Consider the following 22,060-nt stretch of genomic DNA (forward strand, 5'->3'; position numbering starts at 1 on the left):
ATAAAAAAAGAAAGGGATTTTAAAAATGTAACAGGAAGTGGCTTTAAAAGTAAAAGTATAGTAATATTCTTAAAAAGAAATTACAAATAGAATTAATATTAGATTCTAATTAAGTTCACTCAAAAGATAAATTAAATTTAATTAATTAATTAACTTTTTGGTATACAAAAAGTTTGGTATTCCTTTATTGGTTCTAGTAATTATAATTACATGTATTCATTAGAATTCTTTAATCTTAAAAACTTTAATTTCTAATGATATCTAAGAATTAAGCAATTGTGAACTGTCATTCCTTTCTATACCAGCATTATTTTTTTTAAATTAATTTTATTGGCGTATGGTTGCTTTACAATGTTGTGTAAAAATAAAATCATGAACCAAAAAAAAAGAAACTCTCTGATGGGAGGTTTCCATTTTCTTATAACCTTCCTTGTTTCAGCCATACTGATTTATGTTATATTTTGCCTAGTGCTCTGTTGTCTTCCATACTGTTGCAAATCTGCAACCAAGACCTTTCAGTCCAAGAAGGAGACCTGGAACCAACAGGTTCAGAACTTCTATTTTAGAAATAGAGAAATATACTAAAATTTTAAGCCTGAGATTAACAAAGATACGCTGACCTTGTATAACCAGCTTCCTACCCTTGCTTGAGTCTCTGATTATAGTAGTCTTTTATTAGTCTTTAGCCCCTGCTTCTCTAATCTAATTATTTAGTTTGTTTTCTCTAGGGCATCACAGGATAATGGTGGTGCAGGGACTCCAACCACTCCCCATAGCCAATCCTGCCGAAATAACAACAGAAATCACCCTGGGGCCCCTTAATGAGACAGGGCAAGAGTTCTGTGACCCCAACTAGGTAGAGTCTACAAGCCCCTTGCCAGCCTGAAGAAGCTATGGAAGAGAGACCTTTGTCCTTCATCTTCCCCATAAATATTTCTTGGGGGCTACATCTCTCATGGGGTATTTGAAGAAGGAGGTAGATGCCCCCCTCCCCAGGGTAAGCAATTGGAGATTCAATACCTGTGGACGGATACTCCAAGATGAGAATAGCAGGACAATTGAGAGAGGAGGCTGGGCCCTACCCAGATAGAAGATAAGAGACCACATAGTTCTCATTCTCAAAGTCAAGGAGATCTTCCCAACTAGAAAGGTCCTTGGAGGTCAAAAGGGGAGTGATGCCAAACTACCCATAGCCCTCTTGGGTGGAATCCATCTTGGCGCACACATTGGGAGGATCCTGAGGTATACCAAATACAGACTCTGAACCAGGCAAATCAAAATGATTGGCCAAAGGAAACCCAGAAGAAATGCCCCATATAAGTGATTTAAACTACCATGAGGGCGTTAATCTCTGAGTCCACCCTGTGTCTATCCACATGTACTGTACTCTTTTTCCTTCTAATAAACAATTTACTTGTTTCACTACTTTCCATCTTTGTGGGAATTCTTTTCTGCAAAGCCTAAAGGCCAGGGCCACTGGTCTAGTGGCTAGGCTTTGGTACTCTCACTGCCACGACCTGACCTCAATCTCTGACTGGGAACCAAAACCCTGCTTCAAGTCACTGCACGCTGAGGTCACTTGAGATCAGAAGGAATGGGAGAGGAGGGGAGGGAAGGAGAGAGGAGAAGGTAGGAGGCCATGTCTACTTCCCCAGAGAGACAGTCCAGCCCCAATCCTAGTGCACAAGCTGTCCTGTACTCAAACAGGACAGCAAGGGTGGCTGGCTTACCCGAGAATGAGAAGGTGAAGATTCTTGGCAACGTGCCTACAAAAGAGAGGGGGACTGTGTTGGTAAGAGACTGATCTATTACGTTCCTAGGTACTCTGGGGCCCCCTGGCCTCTCAGTCACCTCCTCCAAAATAAACCCCAAAATCCTGAGCTCAGCATTTAAGTCTTTTCTGATATCTAGTCCCTGCCTAGCTCTCCAGGCTTCTCTGCATGCTCCAGCCAAACTGAACTGACTATTCTTATGAGTTCCCTGCCTTATCTTGCTAGTGACCCTTTGCTTCTGTTTTTTCCTGCCACCTGGAATGTTCTCCTTCCTTTAGCTACTAAGGATCAATTTCTAGTTATTCTTCCAGGCAAACTCAAATGTTATTTTCTCTTGCTTTCTGTCTGTGGTAGGTAGAATTCTAAGATGCCCCCCAAGATTCCCCAGTATACACACCCTGTAAAATCCTCAGGGTGTGATATGGTGAGTTATCACTCCCATAAATAGGTCATGTTATGTGGTGCAGTTGATGAAATAAGGAGATTATCCAAGTGGGCATGACCTAATCACATGAGCCCTTTAAATCTGGGTCTGGAGATCAGAGACAGAGATGTCAGAGGGATTTGAAGTATGAGAAGGATTTAACAGGAGGGAGATTCTCCATGGCTGTCTTTGGAAGATGGATGGGGTCACGTGGCAAGGAATGCAGGAAGCCTCTAGGACCTGAAAGTGGCCCCAGGGGCCTCTAGAAGCTGAGAGTGACTGCTAGCCAACAATCAGAAAACAAACAAACAAAAAAAAAAAACAGAGAAAACAAACAAACAAAAAACCCCCAAAAATCCCACAGCGATCTCAGTCTTAATACAAAGAACTGAATTCTGCCAACAACCTGAACGAACGTGGAAGACGATGAGAACTCAGTCTGATAGACACCCTGATTTTAGTCTTATGAAATCCTGAGCAGAGAACCTAACTAACTCTTGCCTAGACTTCTGGCCCATAGAACTGTGAGATAATTAATGGGAGTGTTTTAAGCTACTAAGTTTGTGGTAATTTATTATGCAGCAATGGAAAATTAATACATTGTCCCTCCTCTGGGCTCACACAATACCTGTGAAAATTCTAACTGAATGGAAATGAAAGCTCAGGGATCTTTGTCAGGGGAGCTCTTTGTTCACTTTTTGCTAGCCCTGCAGAACTTCCCTGAGATTCCATGCTGTCTCCAGCTCCTCCCAGGATCTCCTCAGAATTGCTGTCCCAATGTGGATTTTCTGCCAAGTGTAAAAGAAATAAGAGAAATCCTTCACACTCGGAGGGCAAAGATGTCCTCGGCCCACCAAAGGGGAGACTCTCCTTCTGACCAGAAGAGTCTTCATTGGCTTCCCAATCTGACATGCACATTGCCAAGACTGAGACCTTATGTTCTCCATAGTACCTTAGTCTTTCAAGCTCAGTTATGTTCAAAATTCTTCCTTATAGCATTTACGCATGCATTCATGTGATCATTTATTTATTCATTCAGGCACCGTTCAAGCATCAGGGATATGATGGTGAAAAAGTCAGTCATGATTTCTGACCTGGTGAAGCTCATATTTTGGTTGGGCAGGCAGGCATGAATGAAATTATAATTACCAATGGTGACAAATGCTATAAGAAAAAAGAACAGATTGATGGAGGGAGTTGCAGATCCTTGACGTAGTCTGGGGCAGTAGGAAGGGGTGAGAAGGACATTTGACCTGAGATTTAAGGCATGAGCTGGAGTTTGAGTGGCAATGGAAGAGATGAGGGTGGTAGGTAGGGAGCAGGGCAAGGCAGGTCAGAGCAATTTTCAAGCAGGGGGAACAGCTTGGAAGAGGTCCCTGAGTGGAGGCAGGGATGGGGGTAAGGCCCATTGGAGGAACAGGAGGCCATTGGGGCTTGAGTTCAGAGGGTGAGTGGGAGAAGGTGAGGTCAGAGAGGTATGGGATAGAGGGCAGATCATGCAGGGCCTTGAAGCTCATAAAGAGGACTTTGGACTTTATTCTAGGTATGATAGGAAACCTTTGAGAGGAGTTAAGTAGGGAAGGGACATGAAGTGATCTATGTTTTTAAACGATCGCTTTTGGCTTCCCTGGTGGTGCAGTGGTTAGGAATCTGCCTGCCAATGCAGGGGACACGGGTTTGAGCCCTGGTCTGGGAGGATCTCACATGCCACAGAGCAGCTAAACCCGTGTGCCACAACTACTGAGCCTGTGCTCTAGAGCCTGCGAGCCACAACTACTGAGCCTGCATGCCGCAACTACTGAAGCCCATACATCTAGAACCCGTGCTCCACAACAAGAGAGGCCACCGCAATGAGAAGCCCATGCACCGCAATGAAGAGTGGCCCCCGCTCGCCGCAGCTAGAGGGAGCCCGCGTGCAACAACGAAGACCCAACACAGCCAAAAATAAAAATAAAATAAAATAAATAAATTTATAAAAAAACAAAAAATGATCCCTTCAGCTGCTGGGGGAGAATGGCCAAGAGAATATCTCAAGAGAGGAAGCAAGAAAACCAGTGAGGAGGCTGGAACAGTTTTGTTGGTGAGGCACAATGGTAGTCTGCCCTAGGATAGTGACAGTTGGGGTAGTGAGAAGTGGGTGCATTTGACAAACATATTAAAGATAATAGTGTCAGGAATTGAAGATGGATGGGATATTGGGAGGGAGGGTGGTGAAGGAGAGGGGTATGTCAAGGATGTCATGCCCAAATTTCTATCTCTATGACTTATTGTCACCACCAACTGGTTCTGATCCTACCCTACAAGGTCACCCCAGGAAATGTCACTCCTCTCAGGAAGGCGAATTGTGAAGTGGTGAATCACATTCAGCATGGGACCAGATTATGTAGGTTCAAATCTCTTACTAGCTATGTGATGTGGAACAAGTTACTTCACTTCTCTGTGCTTCAGTTTCCCCATGAGTAAAATGCAGATATTAAGAGTTTTTTGGTGAGGATTAAATGAGGACTACAAGTACAATATGTAGAGCAGTACCTGCACATAGGAAGAGCTAAAAAATGTAAACTGTTATTATTTCACAGTCTTTGGGAAATTTAAAGACAACTGTCATCACCTTCCCCAATTTTTATATCCCTTTCATTAAGCAGGGCTGTTCATAGAGCACAAAAGAACCAATCAGAGCTGACTTGCCCAGTGATGTTCCAAGTTATAACCCCACATCCCTTCTCTGCTTGGGAAGCATGAGCAATTCTCTTGTCCAACAAAGCAAATGTCAAAGCCATAGCTTGGCCAGTCCATTTCTGTGCATTCCCGAGTCTTAACATCCCTTCTCTCCCAGGGCCTCTAATTCTGTGCCTATGTGCTGAGGCCCAGAGAAGTTAAGTAGCTGGTTCAAAGTCTCAAAGTAAGCAAGCAAGCAGCTTGAATCACAAGAATCTGCACAAGCTTTGTATACTTCTAGTTCCTGGTTCTCTCTATTCAAATTGCCCCCCCTTGTGGTTTGACCTCTTGCCCATGGCACTCACCATCTTTGTCAGGAGTGAGGAAGGTATAGAAAGCCGGTGGGTTCAAGGACTCCACAAATTTGGACTCCTCCATTAACTCAGACAGCAGCTGTAGCTCCTCAGGGATAAGGAGCAGGCTGACCGCCTCAGGGAGGGTGCTAGAAGGCAGCAAGACTGGCAGGTTTGGGGGATTGCCTTCTGGCATAGGCCTGGAGCTATTGGGTAGGCCCATCATCGGGACTCCTGACACAGATGGTCCCAGAATTTTCCTGGTGCGTTGGGGTTCCGGCAACAGGTCATGCTGATGCCAGAGCCTTCCAGGGGGCAGCAGAGAGGGCAGGGTGGGGTGAAAGAGAGTAGGGAGGGGTTCTCCAAGGACAGAAATTGTCATGGAACTGCTGGGACTTGTAGGACTTGAGATAGTGCTCGGAAGTATGCTAAGGCTCTGAGGAGGTGAGGACCTGAGTTTGTCAGGCCTGCGGGGTAATGAGATTTTGGGTTTATTGGGGATTATTGTTTTAAGTTTGGAAAGTGATAAGCTTAGGGGAGTTTGGTGAGGTGGGGCACTAGGTTTAAGAGGTGATGGGATTTTAGGGGTCTTGGATAAGAGGATCCCTGGTCTAGGGTACGGCAGGTTGTTTGGGGTCTTAGGAGCAGGAACCCTTATGGGTATTTGACAACCTGATGTGTGGAGACTCCAGCCCTAGGCTGTGACAGGCTTTTGGGTGACTGTGATGTAAGTACCCCAGGTTGGGGGTGTGATGGGGCATCTAGTTTAGGTTGTGATGGAGAACCAGGTTTGGAATGCAGCAGAGTAACATGTTTCATAGAGCCAGCTTTGGGCTGGGCTGGGGTGCTAGGATTCAGAGGTGGGACTTGTGTCTTGGAATTCATTGGTAATAGGGTACCAGAATTCTGATGTAATGGCGTGCTGGGCTTCAGAAGCAATAGGCCACCAGAATTTGAGGGCACAATGGCAGCAGGTGGTATCCTAAATGTTGGCTGAGTCAAGTTGCCAGAATCCTGTTGTGCTGGAATTTGGGGCTTTGGGTGTGTGAGGGTGGATGGGGTACTAGGGCTCTGACCCAGTGGCTCCAACTCCTTGGAACTGGGCAGGAGTAGTTGAGGATAAGTAGAACTTTGGTTTCACAAGCCTTGATTTGGGAGAAACCTTGGGAACCAAGGCTGGCTGGGCTGTGCCTGTCCTTAGGCCATGACTGCTGGTGGATGAGGGCATGATGGTGCCTAGTCCATCTGCGGTGGAAGTCTGTTTCCTGACTTCTTCAGTGGCTTCTTTGGGCTGCACCATGACCAGTGAAGTCAGAGGTGTGACAAAATCTTATTCAAAGGACAGGTTGAGGACTTTGGTAGCTAGCAGGTGGTGAGTGCTGGCATCGTGAGCTTGGAAGTGTGCCTCCAGCAGTTCTCCAAAGGTGATGTCGGCCCAGAGGCAGCATATGAAGTGGGCTACATTGGGGGCTGTCTCCCCTGGGCAACCAAAGAAGCTGACCCCTGGGGCCACGGGTTGCCAGGTAGATGTCCAGTTCCTGCTCGCCTGGTTGCACTTGGCCTGCCACCACCAGCTCTGAACCACCAAAGTAGTTGGGGAAAAAGGCCCAAGGGGAGGCGCCAATCAAGCCACCCAGGTAGTCCAGATGCACATCTACCAGCAGAGGCATGGAGATCTCTTCATAGAGGCCCTCCAGCTGTAGGGCTGTGTTGGTGTCCTCATATATGCGCCAGGCTGCTCCTTGGTTCTCCAGGGACAAGCGACGCGGCAGTGGGAAGTCAGCATCATTCCCAAAGGCCAAGCTGACCTTGGGACACTCTGTTGTCCAGTGCCTAACGGATGTTGGAGAGGATCACACTGGGAGTCATCACTCCAGCCATGGGCTCCCCATCTGTCAGGAAGATAATGAGAGTGATCCTCCCCACACTGGGGCCCCTCCCAGGCTCCTGGTTGCTATGGTTCAGCACTGAAGCAGCTGCCAGCAGAGCTGCATTGATGTCAGTCCCTAATTGGAGAGCAGACTGTGAGACCATTTTTTCTAGTAACTTCTACCCCCATTGGACACACTGGGTACCTCACCAACCTCCCAGGCTCAGTCATATCTCCTTATCTTTGCTCACACTGTTTCCGCTGCTTATCCTTCCCAAATCCCCACCCCCACACAGTCTCCCTGAGATCTGACAGTGGGGCCCACATGTCCTTGGTTTTTATCACTCCCTGTCTCAGACTGCTCTGACTGTTTCCTGGGGGGATGTCTCATTCGCTAGTCAGATTGGCAGATCCCCAAGGATAGCATCTCCACCTCCATGCTACAGGGGAAAAAAGGGCTGAGTTGTCAGGAGGTGGTGGGTGGGGGAGACTTCAGTAATCGTCTGAGAGAGGATTGATCAGAAGCCAAAACAGGGCAGCAGCTTGCTCAAATACTTAGAAATAAATATCTAGATTATTGATACAAAATAAATCAAAAGTTTCAGCAAATTCTTTTGAGTATGTGCTTTAAAGAGGAGGAAATTCAGCCCCAAAGAGGAATGTGTCCTAAAATACATGGATATTTAGCTGTGCTCTTTCCACTAGGCAAAGAAACACAGAAGGACAAAGGGACATATTTGTGTAAAGTGTAACAGTGATATTTCAGACATTATGAGAGGTGAAGTGGATGGGTGCATGAAGGGAGGGTTTCAGGAATTTCCCATGTCACCACAGCCTGCCAATTTGGGTGGGTAGGTCTAACACAACCAGCAGCTTCCATGTGCCCCAGGTAGTCCTTGGCACTGTGGACATTCTGGATGGTGGCCTGGATGGAGCCTCTGGCTTTCCAGACACTAACTGTGTCAGAAAAGGAGATGATGTTGAAGTAGTCACTGGCCGGCAGGTTACCAAGGATCACACTCATGGCCTTTTTAGTCTGTGGGATATAGATGATGTGAAGGAGATGGACCAAGACTTGAGGTCTTGTTCAAGACTGAAAGGCTCTTTCTATACAAGGTACTGAGGTCTAAGAGTTGTATGGTTTTAATGTTCTCTGACTCCAGCACTTTAAGTCTAGGAGTCTTAGGTCAAAATGCTCTATAGGCTCTAATGGCTCAAAGCCTAGAACTGTACTGTCCAATGGTAACTGCTAGCCACATGTAGTTATTTAAATGTAAATGTAAGTTAGTTAAAATTAAAGAAAAAGTTAAAATTCTGTTTCTTCATTTGCAGTAGCCACATTTCAAGGGTTCAAGAACCTCATGTGGCCAGTAGCTACTGTACTGGACACTGTTTAGAACATTTCCATCATCAAAAAAGTTCTACTGGACAGTGGTGGTCTAGAAGGTTTAAGTTCTATGCTTTCAGAGAGCTAGGATTCATGTGTTCTATGGTTTCTGAACCCATGATCAAGGATTCAATGATTCGAGGGCCCTAAAGTTTAAGAGCTTTACGATTCCAGGTATTTATAGCTACCTTTCAATGACTTTGCATGCTTTGGTTCTCTGTTCTCTCTAATCTGTTCTTCTACCTCAATTTCTGTTTCTTCCAGGCTGGTCTTCTCACCAGCCTCCAGATAACCTAGATTCCATTTCGTCTCCACAACTTTGTCCTTTACTTATTCATATCTTCATAGTTCCTTCAGTTGCTCTTTCTCTGGGCAGCCCTTCCTTGATTGCCTAGTCTGATCCATGCTCTTCGCACCCAGATATTCCCTGTCCCACATTATTTGCTGACTATCTTACGTGGAATATTTTCATTCTCCATACAGATCTTGAGTCCTCTGAGAACAGGGCTTAGATTGCTACTTCCTCTTGGCTCCCTTCTCCATGACAATATTTAGTATAGGGCTACGCTCAGGGAATACAATATGTAGGTTCTAGTATTAGGGTACCATTTGTAGGATACTTGCTATGCTCCTGGCACTGTACTTTAGATGCATCAGCTCATTTCATCTTCACAGCAACACAATGAATAAGGTACTAATATTGTCCTCATTTTACAAGAGATGACATTAAGGCTCAGAGAGTGGAGTGGCTAGCTCAGGGTCACACACCTAGTCATTGATGGACCAGGGACTCAAATCTGTATTTTGGAGGTGGCAAATCCAGTGATTTTAAGCATAATATACACTTTCAACCTTTTATAGAGGTGTGGATTCTAGAAACCACAGGAAGGACATTTGTGGCTTGCCTTTCTCTACATCTTAAACTGATAGAAGATGCCTTGAATGCTTTTAAGTGGATCAGAAACTTTCCTGCCACAAGATGAACTCAGGGGATAGGTCACACATTCTGGGATTAGGAGCTGAGCACCAGGGACTTCCCTGGTGGTCCAGTGGCTAAGACTCCACACTGCCAATGCAGGGGGCCCCGGTTCAATCCCTGGTCAGGGAACTAGATCCCACATGCCACAACTAAGAGTTCTCATGCGGCAACGAAGATCCCACATGCTGCAACTAAAAAGATCCCGCACGCCACAACGAAGATTACACATGCTGCAACTAAGACCCGGAGCAGACAAATAAATAAATAAATAAATAAATAAATAAATATTAAAAAAAAAGGAGCTGAGCACCATATTCCTGCTTCCATTAAGAGGGCTGACACATAAAGGATGGCCTTCCCTGAGAATCTCCTGTTATCCAGGAACAGATTACGTTTTTAAAAGTGTGTTGTTTAATCTCCTATTACTTTGAGATTTTCCAGCTATCTTTCTGTTGCTGATTTCTAGTTTTATTCCATTTAGTCTGAGAGCATACTTTGTATGATTTATATTATTTTAAATTTGTTAAGGTGTGTTTTATGGCCCACAATGTAGTCTATCTTGGCAAATATTCCACATGAGCTTGGGGCAAATGTGCATTGTGCTGTTGTTGGATGAAATGTTTTGTAGGTGTCAGTTAGATTCAATTAAATGATGGTGCTGTTCAGTTCAACAATGTCCTTATGGATTTTCTGCCTGCTGGATATGTCCATTTCTGATATAGGGAAGTTGAAGTCTCCAACTATAATAGTGGATTTGTCCATTTATCCTTGCAGTTCTATCAATTTTTGCCTCGTGTATTTTGGCACTCTAATGTTAGGTGCATACACATTAAGGATTATTATGTCTTCTTGGAGAATCGACCCTTTTACCATAATATAATTCACCTTTTAATCCCTGACAATTTACTTGCTCCGAAGTGTACTTGGTCTGAAATTAATATAGCTGTTCCAGCTTTCTTTTGATTAGTGTTAGCATGGTATATGTTCTTTGCAGCCCATTACTTTTATCTATCTGTGTCTTTATATTTAAAATGGGCTTCTTGTAGAAAATACAGTTGGTTTTTGTTTTTGTTTTGTTTTAATTGACACTGACAGCTTCCGTCTTTTTTTTTTTTAATTTTTAAAATTTTGTTATGGTAAGAACACAACATGAGATCTAGCCTTTAAAATTTTTTTTAAATTTTTATTTATTTATTTATGACTGTGTTGGGTCTTCGTTTCTGTGCGAGGGCTTTCTCTAGTTGCGGCAAGTGGGGGCCACTCTTCCTCGCGGTGCGTTGGCCTCTCACTATCGCGGCCTCTCGTGTTGCGGAGCACAGGCTCCAGACGCGCAGGCTCAGTAATTGTGGCTCACGGACCCAGTTGCTCCGCAGCATGTGGGATCTCCCCAGACCAGGGCTCGAACCCGTGTGCCCTGCATTGGCAGGCAGATTCTCAACCACTGCGCCACCAGGGAAGCCCCTAGCCTTTTAAATTTTGAAGCAATTTTTAAGTCGGCTGTACTGTTTTTTTTTTTTAACATCTTTATTGGAGTATAATTGCTTTAAAATGGTGTGTCAGTTTCTGCTCTATAACAAAGTGAATCAGCTATATATAAACATATTATATGGAAGCTTCTGCCTTTTAATTGGTGTATTTAGACAAGTCATCATTAAAGTGATTACTGATATAATTAGATTAATACTTGCTATATTTTTAACTGTTTTCTCTTTGTTTCCCTTTTTTTTCCTTTGTCTCCTACTCTTTTCCTGCCTTCTCTGGTTTCAGTCGAGTGTTTTATATGGTCCCATTGTCTCTTGTCTCTTAGCATATCCATTATGTTAAGAAAATTTCTTAGTGGTTGCCCTAGAGTTTGCAACATGCCTTTACAACTAATTCTAGTCCACATTCAAATAACACTATACAGCTTCATGAATAGTTCAAATACCTTGTGATAGAGTAGTCCAATTCCTCTATCTTGTCCTTTATAATATTGCTGTCATTAATTTCAATTATCAGTAAACTATATTCACTGAATACATTTTTGCTATTATTATTTTGAACAAATCATTATCTGTTAGATCAATTAGTTAAAAAATAAAATATATTATTTTACTTCTATTTATTCTTTCTCTAACAATCTTCATTTCTTTATGTAGATTCAAGTATCTGAGCTATCCCATTTTCTTTCTCTATGGAGAACTTCTTTTAACATTTAGCTGTGCAAGACAGGTCTACAGGTGACAATTCTCTCAATATTTGTTTGGCTGCTAAAGTCTTTATTTTTCACTTTGGAAGGACAATTTTGCTGCATACAGAATTCAAAGTGAGTGGTTTTTTCCTTCAACACTTTGAATATTTCACTACACTCTCCTTTTCCTTGCATGGTTTCTCAAGAGAAATTCAATGTAATTCTTATTCTTGTTCCTCTATAAGTAAGATATTATTTTCTGTGGGCTTTTACAGGATTTTCTCTTTGTCTTTAATTTTCTGCAGGTCGAATAGGATATGCCTACATGCACATTTTTTGGTATTTATCCTGCTTAGTGTTCTCTGAGCTTCCTGGACCTGTGGTTTGATGGATGTAATTTGTTTTGGAAAATTTGTATCTGTTATTCCTCCAAATATTTCTTCTGTTACTTTCTCTCTTTCTTTTCCTTATGGTATTCCCATTACACATGTTACACTTTTGTACATGTACACAGTTCTTGGATATTTTGTTTTTGTTTTTTTTAAACATCTTCATTGGAGTATAATTGCTTTACAATGATGTGTTAGTTTCTGCTCTACAACAAAGTGAATCAGCTATACATATACATATATCCCCATATCTCCTCCCTCTTGTGTCTCCCTCCCACCCTCCCTATCCCATCCCCTCTAGGTGGTCACAAAGCACTGAGCTGATCTCCCTGTGCTATGTGGCTGCTTCCCACTAGCTATCCATTTTACATTTGGTAGTATATATAAGTCCATGCCACTCTCTCACTTCGTCCCAGCCTACCCTTCCCCCTCCCTGTGTCCTCAAGTCCATTCTCTACGTCTGTGTCTTTATTCCTGTCCTTCCCCTAGGTTCTTCAGAACTATTTTTTTTTTAAGATTCCATATATATATATTTTCATTCTTTTTTCTCTTTGCTTTTCAGTTTGGGAAGTTTCTATTGTCATATCTTCAAGTTCATTGATTCTTTCTTTGGCCATGTTCAGTCTCCTAATGAGCCCACCAAAGGCATTTTTCATTCCTGTTACAGTGTTTTATATTTCTAGTATTCTTTTTAATTTTCTTAGGATATCTATCTCTGCTTAAATTTGCCATCTGTTCTTGTATGTTGCCCACTCTTCCCATTAGAACCCTTAGCATATTAGTCATCCTTATTTTAAATTCCTGGCCTGATAATTTCCAAACTCTGCCATATCAGTTTGGTTCTGATGCTTGATTCATTTCTTCAGATTGTGTTTTTCCTTTTAGCACTCTTTGTATATTTTTGTTGAAAGCCAGACATGAGGTATGAGGTAAAAGGAACTGAGGTAAATAGACCTTTAGTGTGAGGTTTTATGTTTATCTTGTTAGGAGTTAGGTTGTGTTTGTTGGTTGCTGCATTTGCGGGTGTCAGAGGCTAAAATTGTTTCTAGAGTCCTTGTTTTTGTTTCCTATGTTGTCTTGGGTTTACCTAGAGACTCTTCCATAAATAGAGTACAGGCTTCCAGTTCTTTCAACTGTAACCTCCTGCTTTTACACAGGAACCCAGCTGATATGGTGGTCATGCATGGGGGGAGGAGAAACATTCTATAGTTCTAGGATTAGGTCTCAGTCTTTTAGGGCACCTAGCCCCTGGAATATGCTCATCATAACTTCTTTCAGCTTTTTTCCTGCCTTAGATGAAATGGAAAGACTAAAAAGGTTTGGAGTTGGGTATATCCCTTCCCATACATTAAAGGCTAGAGGAGACAGTTTTCAATACTTCCCTTCTCCCAGTATGGTTATATTCTCATAAAACACAAGTCAGTTAGCCTTAGGTCCCATGGACTCTGTGGTTCAAAATGTAAAGGTAAAAAGGTTACACTGTCCCAAGACACTAGAACTGTATATTTCTAGAACCCTAGAGTACTATGGTTTGAAACGCTGCTTCCAGAACTTTATGGATTCAGGCTCTAAAGTCAAAATCTCTTTGGCCAATGGCTCCAGGATTCTGTTTCAAGGGTGCTCTTGTAGGTGGGGTACAAGACTGAAGCCTAGATGGACCCAGGACTCTATGGCTTCTAAGCACTATAAGGCCAGTGCACTGTATTCTTCTGACTATATAGTCAAACAAAACCAAGCAAAACAAAGCTGTGGTCCCTTGACAGTTCTGGATCTAAAATGACTACAGTTTTAATGTTTTTGACTCAGGCTTTATGATGCCAGAGTACTCTAGCCCAAAGTCTCTATGACTCTGGGCCTTTATGAGACCTGGAGGTTTGTGGTTGAGGCTCATGATGGGTTCAGGCCCCATAGTCCTATGTTTCAGTGTTCCTAGGATTCTGTGGCTCCATGTCTACATGGCTCCTGATATGTAAGGTACCAAGACTCTAAGGTAGGCCTAGGCCTATAAGGTCCAAAGGTGATGGGATGGCAGGGTGTCTTGTCTCAGGGAACCACTGTACCAGCACTCTCTGCTTTCTGAGCTTTCTAAATCAAGAGCTAGGAACGATCCCCAGGGTCCTTGTTACCTGCTTCATTTTAGTACCAAACATGGAGCCGCTCGCATCAATAACAAGCACCACGTTTTTCTCAACAGGTGGAAGGCTTCTGGGTGCAAAGTAATGAACAAAATAGCCATCGCAAATCTGGAAAAAAAGAAGTGGAATCAACAAAAACTGTGAAAGCCAGTCTAAATCAAGTCCCCTCTTATTTTGCTGCATAAAACCCTGCTCTTTTCCTTCCTAGGCCTTATCACTGTTGCTATTAAATAGGCATTTGTGGGATTGTTTGCTCAATGTCCATCTCCTCCACCAGAAGTGTATCTCTGCTGGTCAGGCTGCCAGCCCAGGGCCTGCCCCTGAGCTGTGGAGAAAATGAGACTGGCTTGTGGCCCAAGGCTCCAGGGATCAGGATCTCTGTAATATGTGAGTTCCTGTCTGTGAGAGCTGGGCTTGCATAGTCTTGAGGGCCCCTAGGGACGTTTTGCCTGGGCTCCAGGAACTGAGAGTGTTGTTTTAACCTCCCTCTATAGAGTGAGCCTGAGGCCCGGCTCCATTGCTGCCAGGGGCTGGGAGTTTGCAGGGCCTCCCTCTCCTCCTTAAACCTCCTTTCTGCTGTTGCTGGGCAGAGCAGGGAGGGGAGGAGGGAGCAGAGGCTGAGTGAGCTATTTGTTCAGAGGGGATTGGTTAGACCAGGTGCAGATGCCTTGGGCTATCGGGGATATGATTGGCTGCTGACCCCCTTCCCCCACTCCATCTCTCCTTCTGCAGAGCCTGGGGCCTGGGACAGTTGAGGGAAGCGGAGGGGGAAGCTGGAAGGGCCCCCAGGACCAGTGGCAGCTCAGCCTAAGGAAGTATAGGCTTGCTGAGGGTCTGTGCTGCCCAGGAGCCTGAAGCAAGTTCTGTCCTGGGATAACCAGCTTATTCTCCTCTCAGCCCTTCAGGCATTCTCTGGTCACAAAGCTGGACACACTATCTCCTCCCGTCTTGGAGGGCGGGAGGGGGGTGGTGGAGAGCAGGAAGGAGATGGGAGGACATCTTGCTCTTCCCCTCCACCCCAGCCTTTGAATTAATTCACAAGCACAAGCGTAGGTTTTGTCTGCACTTTTTCCTGGCACTCTACAGCAGTTCCCCAAGCCCTGGGTCAACCATCCTGCAATTGCCCACGCCACAGGCAGAGTCCAGCTGTCCTTCTGTGTTCTTCCCATACCTGGGTAGGTGAGAGCTTCTGGGAAAATCACATTCCTACCTCTCCATGGTCCCAGGCTCACCAGTGGCCCCACACCTCACATCCTATTATATAAACCAGAGGCATGACCCAGGTCACCAACCTCTCACACTCCCTTCAGCTGTCATGCCACCCCATTCTCAGGAAATGCCTCCCCTCCCTCCTCATGAAAAAATTAAGGGCACCAGGCCATGTCCCTTGGACTGCCCACCCCACCCTTGCACAGGGTCCACACACCTATATGCCTCCTCCCTCTACTGAAAGACAAAACAATCCTTCCCTGACCCCATGCATGCCCAGCCTCCAGTACCTCCTCCACCAGCCAGACTCCTACTCTCCAACCCAGCCCATGCACCCGACTGGGTCTTCTTTAGAGTTTAAAAATGTTAGGGTTTCCCTGGTGGCGCAGTGGTTGAGAGTCTGCCTGCCAATGCAGGGGACATGGGTTTGGGCCCTGGTCTGGGAGGATCCCACATGCTGCGGAGCAACTGGGCCCGTAAGCCACAACTACTGAGCCTGCGCGTCTGGAGCCTGTGCTCCGCAATAAGAGAGGCCACGATAGTGAGAGGCCCGCGCACCGCGATGAAGAGTGGCCCCCGCTCGCCACAACTGGAGAAAGCCCTCGCACAGAGGCGAAGACCCAGCACAGCCAGAAATAAATAAATAAATAAATAAATAAATAAATAAATTTAACAAAATTATGTTGGTGTCTTTTCCATCCACTAAGACAACCTCCATTCATCCCGATCCCACCCAAACTTCAAATCAGCTCCTTTCTTCCCAGTAGCATGCCAAGGTAATGAACTCGACAGCTGTAATGCTCTTCTCACCTCCGGTTTACTCCTCTGCCCACTGCAGACTGGCTTCCAGCCCCACCGCTGATCCATCTCTCACCAAAGGTAGCAACGACCAGTTGGTTGGAAAACTCAGTGGGTGTGTTTCAGTTCTCATCAGACTGCACCTCCCTGATATATTATTTCACAATTGACAATCACTTCTGGTCCTCAGAAGAATCATTTCCCCTGAGATTCAGAGATGATGAACGCTCCTTATTCTCCTACCAGCTCTCAGGCCCATCGGATTCAGTCTCTTTCTTCAGCTGCATTTCCCCCCCCGTCCCTTAAACAGTGTTGCCTAATATTTGTCTGTCATGGCATGCAAAGAAAATGATTACGTTTGTGTAGCACAGTGGAGGGAAGTGGTGGGGATTTAGAGCCCTGAATAGGCTGATGGCAGCTCGTGGGGCCAGATACCCCAAGGGCTGTGGAGATCAATAGCTCCTAGACTGGGAAGCTCTACCTTAGCAACTGCCGTCCTGGATCTGTTCTTCCGACTCTATACATTTGGCCTGGGTCAACTCCCTAGCTCTCTTGGATTCAACCCCTGAATCTCCACTGCTGATCCCACAGCTCTTTCCCCAGTCCAATGCTCTTCACTCTTCCCCCTCCACAACTTCATACCCACTCACCATTGGACCTGTTCCCTTGGATGGCTGAAGCCACCAATGTATGCTGCTCAAACAACAAATTCATTACCTTCCTCCCGTCTCACCCTTGCGTGTCTTTGTCATTTAGAGGCACCATCATGCACATGGTCACTCCAGACACAAACCTGAGTGTCACCCCTGAATCCTCCTGTGTCCCTCACTCCTCACATCCAACCAGCCACAAATTCATGCTGGTTTGATCTGCTGGATATGTCTCAGGTCCACCCCTTCTCGCCATCCCAAACTAACGAAGCCCAAATTTAGGGCTCCTTTCCCTCGGGTTTCCCTGTTTCTCCTGGGGCCCCTCCCATCCATGCATCGTTGTAGCAGCTGCACGGTCTGGTCTTTCAAAACACAAACCTCATAGTGTCATTCCCTCTCAGGGCTCCCTGGGCATGTTCAACATAAATTTTATGTTCCTTATCAAGCCCCTGCAGCACTCATGGCCTTCAATCTCACCTCTTAGCATTTCTTGGGCCTCAAATCAACACTCCAGGAACTCCAATCTACTTGTAGTTCCCTACACACCCCTGGATATTTCCAGCCTCCATTCTCTGTATCATGCAGCCCTCAGTTTACTAGACTGCCTTTGCCTTCTGAGAGCCCCCTTCCCAACTTGGTACACTTCTTTGAATTCTTTAAGACCCAGGTCAGGCTCCCTGACCTCCTCACCCCTCATGATGGCTTCCATCATACTTATGTTGTCATTGACAAAGCGCTTCTCATCTTGCGTCATTCTCGTGTCTCTCTGTTTCACCTGGAGACAGTGAATAAGATCTGTGTGTGATTCACTTCAGGGTTCCTGACATCAGCCAGCAGTGGGCATACCGGATTAGGTGCCCATGGAGTGAATGTGTTGGGCTTTGAAAGGCGGGCATACTCATGTAAAATGGGAGGTGAATTGAGGGGTTCTTGGTTGGGGGATGCAGGAATCATAGCACACAGTGGATGGGAGTATCAGTCGTACTATTTAATGCCTAGTTCCGTCTGTTCTATCTGTATCTTTACTCCAGGCAATGGTGGGAGAGGTAAAGAATGAACAAGCAGACAAATGCCTCAGTTCACACGTGCGTGTGCACACACACACACACACACACACACCCCAGAACACCAGGTTAAGGCCCTGCTGCCACCTACTGGCATGATACCCTCAGCTCCTATTCTGAGAGGGTGAATTCCTTCTATTCCCCTTACACATCAGGCCTCTGTTATACCTCTGTGCCTCTGCATATGCTATCCCCCTCTCTCTGCATGCCCTCCCGTTCATCCTATCGGTCCAGGTGGAGGTAAAGTCTATTCAGTTTTCCTATGCTAACTTAAAGGCCAACTCGTTCAGGAAGGCTCTCGTGAAACCCTCCTCAGTGGTATCCATACGTAACCCATTACAGATTTATACACAGCCCTTAGAACCTTTTATGACTGCTCTGGCTCTATGTATTGGGTTACCTCAGGATGGGACATTTCCAAAGGGAGATTACGGCTGTGTCCAACTCATTCCTGACTTCCCAGAGTCACTGAGGGCAGGACTGGGCTAGAGCAGTTTCCTGCTTGATGGAGATGAGTCCACATATGAATGAGTAAGTAAGTGCATGAGGAGAGGTGTAACCAAAGCACTATACTAGCCCAGAGCAGAGAGAGGAATTGTACGTGGGGTGGGGTCATCATGGAGGTGGCCCTGAAGCAAGGTTTTCAGGGATGAGGAGGACACTCACCAGTGGAGAAAGGAGGGAGAAGACATTCCCAGGGCGGCAGATAGTATGAGCACATAATCAGGCACAGATGACTGGCGGGTGCAGGTGATTTGGGACATTGGTGTGTGGTGTGGCATGGTGTGAGGCAGCTGGAGGATGGTTTGTGTGCTGGAGGCAGTGAGAGGTGTGGTGGGAGAAGCAGGCTGGGACCAGACATCTCAGGCTGCCATGCAATTGTTGTTGTCAAGCCAAGGGTCCCGGATCAGCCTCTACCCCTTTGGTAGAGCGTGGGACCTCTGCACGTTCTTCGTGAGTGTGTGAGCTCAGAATTTAAGGGCTCCCTGTTTAGGCAAATGGCTCAAGTGAGGCAAAAAGAATTTTTAAAACTTAGAGACATCCAGAAAGCCCAAGAGAACATGAGAGTATCAGAGCTGCAGAAAGTGGGAGAGACTAATCACTGGCCAATGGTTGCCTTTCCAAAAGGTCTGGTTAAGAGTGGGCTATGACTTGCTTCAGTTAGGAATGTATTCAACTGGATCTTGATTCAGTTTATACAGTTCCGGGTCTCCAACTCTTTGGGGGACATATGTGCTTCACCAGGTGTGAAGTCATGTGTCGCTACACACCGTCCTGTCCGTGTTCACTAGTCCTCACTGATCCCTAGGGAGAAACAAACGCGCACCTTGTGGAGGCCAGCGCCTTGTTTCCCAGGCCTGTCTGACTCCAGAGCCCATGCTCTTTCCATTCTCCTGGCCCTCTCACCTGCACGTCTCCAACGATGTCCTCCATGACTACATCATACTGGACCACGAAGTCGGCCCTGATGCCTGAACTGGAGAAGGCAGACTGGTCTTGCAGTGTCACGCAGACGGTAATTCGGACACTGGTCTCTGCCCTCTCAATCCTGGTGGATGGGGGCGAGTCAGCCTCACCTGCATGGGTGGGGAGGGGGTAGGTGGGATGGAGAGCTCGCCAGGCAGAAAGCCAGGTAAAGGGACATCAAAAGAGGCAATATCTGGGGAGGGTGAGAAGTAAGCCCTGCACCACCTGCTGCTCCTTTTGCCTGCAACGCCCCTCCACCTGCCCAAATGCTACATTCCTCTCCCAATCCTACAACCAGCTCCCCCTACTCTGCCTCTTCCACGAGCCCAGCCTGACAGACCCAGCCCCCACTCAGCTCCCAGGCTCTGGCAGCCTGGCCCTCACTCACAACTTCATCCTGGCTCATTTGCCATCCATCCCGGGAGCCCAGTCTCTGGAGGAGTGTCACGTCCCCAGGAGCCTGGATCTCCTCCCGGAGAGACCGTGTCGTGTGTGTTGTGGAGAGAGACAGATACACAGTCAGGGCCTCGGTCTCCTCCCATGCCCCTTACTGCTGTGGGAAACTGCAGCCCAGCAACGTTCTCTTCTAGATAGAATTTCATGTGTTTTCTTCCCCCTCTGGCTTCTTGACTCTCAGAATCACGTGTGTGAATAAGACTTTTAGCGCCTCATGAAATCACAGATGAACTTCTGGTCCCGGATGTTTGCTGAGCTGGCCACAAGATCAACTCCTCTGGAATTTCAGCCCAAGACAAATGTCCATTTAGACATGCCTCTGTGCCTCCTTTTTTCCAGAAAATGGAAACTAGGGAATTCTGCTCCCCGCCCCCCTTTCCTGCTACAGCTGTCAGGAAGCTTAGGGGCAAACTGAGCCCCCATACTCTCTGAGGCGCCTGCTTACATACATTCCCTTGGCTTCCTTCCTTTCAGAGGTCTTTGTTCTGTTTTATCCCCACAGGATTGGCTCTCCCCTCCGTTTTAACCTTTAAGGAGAAGGGGGGGAGGGAGCTGCCATTTATAGCTCAGGGTTTAAGCGTGCAGGCTCCAAGGACTCAGATGCTGCCTGTGGGCCCTTGGACAAGTTATTCACACTCTCTAAGCCTCAGGCTCCTCATCTGTAGCACAGGAAGGATAATAGCTCCTCTTTCATAGACAGTGTTTGTGCGAATTCAATGAGATCATTTATGTGAAGCATTTGGAACCATACTTGGATCTTAGTAAGTGCTCGATAATGCTAATGATTACAATTATCATCAGGTCTTCATTACTCTGTACCGGTGATTTGCAGAGAGGAATTTTCTCAAATTCTCACAGTGGTCCTGGGCCATCGATTGCATGTCGCCATCGTACAGACGGGAAAAGTGAAGCAGAGCCAGTGAGTGATTTGCCTGCTGCCCCACCTTTGGAGAAGGTCAAAGCTGGGATTTGAACCCAGGTCTGTGTCTGTCTCTCTCCTGTCTGTATTCCATACTGTCTCTCTGGGTCAGCAGGGTCCAAGTAGGTAGGACATCCGAAGCTAAACAGTTTAGTGAGAGTGGCCACATGACATGGGTGATTTCTCTGTGCCTGTCCACTTGTCCCTCAGCGGAGGCGTCTAGGCCGGATCAGTGGTTCTCCAATCTGACTGGACATCAAGTTCACTTGCAAATGGGTCAAAAAGATAGGTTCCTGGGCCCCTCCCCAACCTATTGAAGCAGACTCCAGGAGGGTGGGGTCCAGGAATCTGTATTCTGACAACTCACATAGCGATTCTACTGTAGCCAGTGTGGCCTTCAAACACCTTGAGATGAAAACAAACAAACAAACAAACACCTTGAGATGAAGTTTGAAGCAAGCCTGGCAGCCAGGATGTCTCTCTGGCATACAGGGCCTGAGATGATGTCCTCTGGGGCAGCCTGCACTTCACACTGTCCTCCCATTGCCCTTCCATTCTCAGTGGTGATTCCAGAGGAAAGCAAGTGTGGCCTCTGCATCCCTTAGCATTGTCAACATATGATTTCATGGAGCTGACCCAACAACCCCTTCTCCACTTTTTACAATTTCAGGAGGGAAATCACCACTGCGGGAAATGTGGGACTTGCTGGTTTCCCACAGCTTGCAAGGATGAGACCAAGTTTGTAACCGAAATATTTTCAACTCCAAACATGCCCTCTTCTCCTTGTTTGAATGGGAAAGGAACCTAGGGCAGAAGTGGTATTAGAAGGAAGCAACGGGAAAAGGGGCAGCTTCCCATTTAGGGAAGGCCTGTCTTATGGTTGACCTGTAGTGCTGCTCACATACTTGAGTGGGTGTTGGTGGGCAGGCGGCTGGTCCTCAGAGGTGGTACATCAAGATAGCCAATGCCTGTCTTTTCTGGCACTGTGACCTCTACACTCAGCCTTGTCACCAATTGTCAGGGTCTCAGGCTCACCACCAGCTGGTACTGGCCCTGGTGCCACTGCAGCAGCTCCTCGTAGGCGAGAAAAAAAGTCACCTTTTTGGCTGTTGCCAGGCTGGTGAAGATGCGAAACTTCTCTGATTCTCAGTCCCTGGTCTTGAAAGGGAGGAGGATGAAAGAGATGGGATCTCATGAGGAGGAGGGGAGCTGTCAGATGACCTAGTTCTGGCTACCCCCTCTCTGGCCCCAGCAGACCTGGCCAGGCTTCTGTTTCAACTAAGTCCCTTGACCACAGTTAGTTATTCACTCACCCACTTGTTAAACTGTCTCTCTCCCTCATTCATCCTCTTAAATATTC

At 46.1% G+C, this 22,060-nt stretch overlaps 1 protein-coding gene across 1 annotated transcript in view; it reads right to left on the minus strand.

The window, feature by feature from the left end:
- Positions 1-22,060, minus strand: part of ITIH6 (inter-alpha-trypsin inhibitor heavy chain family member 6) — a 49,493-nt gene that overhangs the window by 15,402 nt on the left and 12,031 nt on the right. The window contains 15 exon segments of the mRNA XM_082376763.1: positions 1,731-1,766; positions 2,892-2,984; positions 5,220-5,864; positions 5,867-6,309; positions 6,311-6,537; positions 6,541-6,700; positions 6,702-7,018; positions 7,020-7,040; positions 7,044-7,213; positions 7,942-8,113; positions 14,129-14,245; positions 19,266-19,435; positions 21,606-21,717; positions 21,721-21,846; positions 21,850-21,853. Coding sequence (XP_082232889.1) covers positions 1,731-1,766; positions 2,892-2,984; positions 5,220-5,864; positions 5,867-6,309; positions 6,311-6,537; positions 6,541-6,700; positions 6,702-7,018; positions 7,020-7,040; positions 7,044-7,213; positions 7,942-8,113; positions 14,129-14,245; positions 19,266-19,435; positions 21,606-21,717; positions 21,721-21,846; positions 21,850-21,853 — 2,813 coding nt within the window.

This window comes from Balaenoptera borealis (assembly GCF_965194805.1).
Source record: "Balaenoptera borealis genome assembly, chromosome: X".
Taxonomy (NCBI): Eukaryota; Metazoa; Chordata; class Mammalia; order Artiodactyla; family Balaenopteridae; genus Balaenoptera; species Balaenoptera borealis.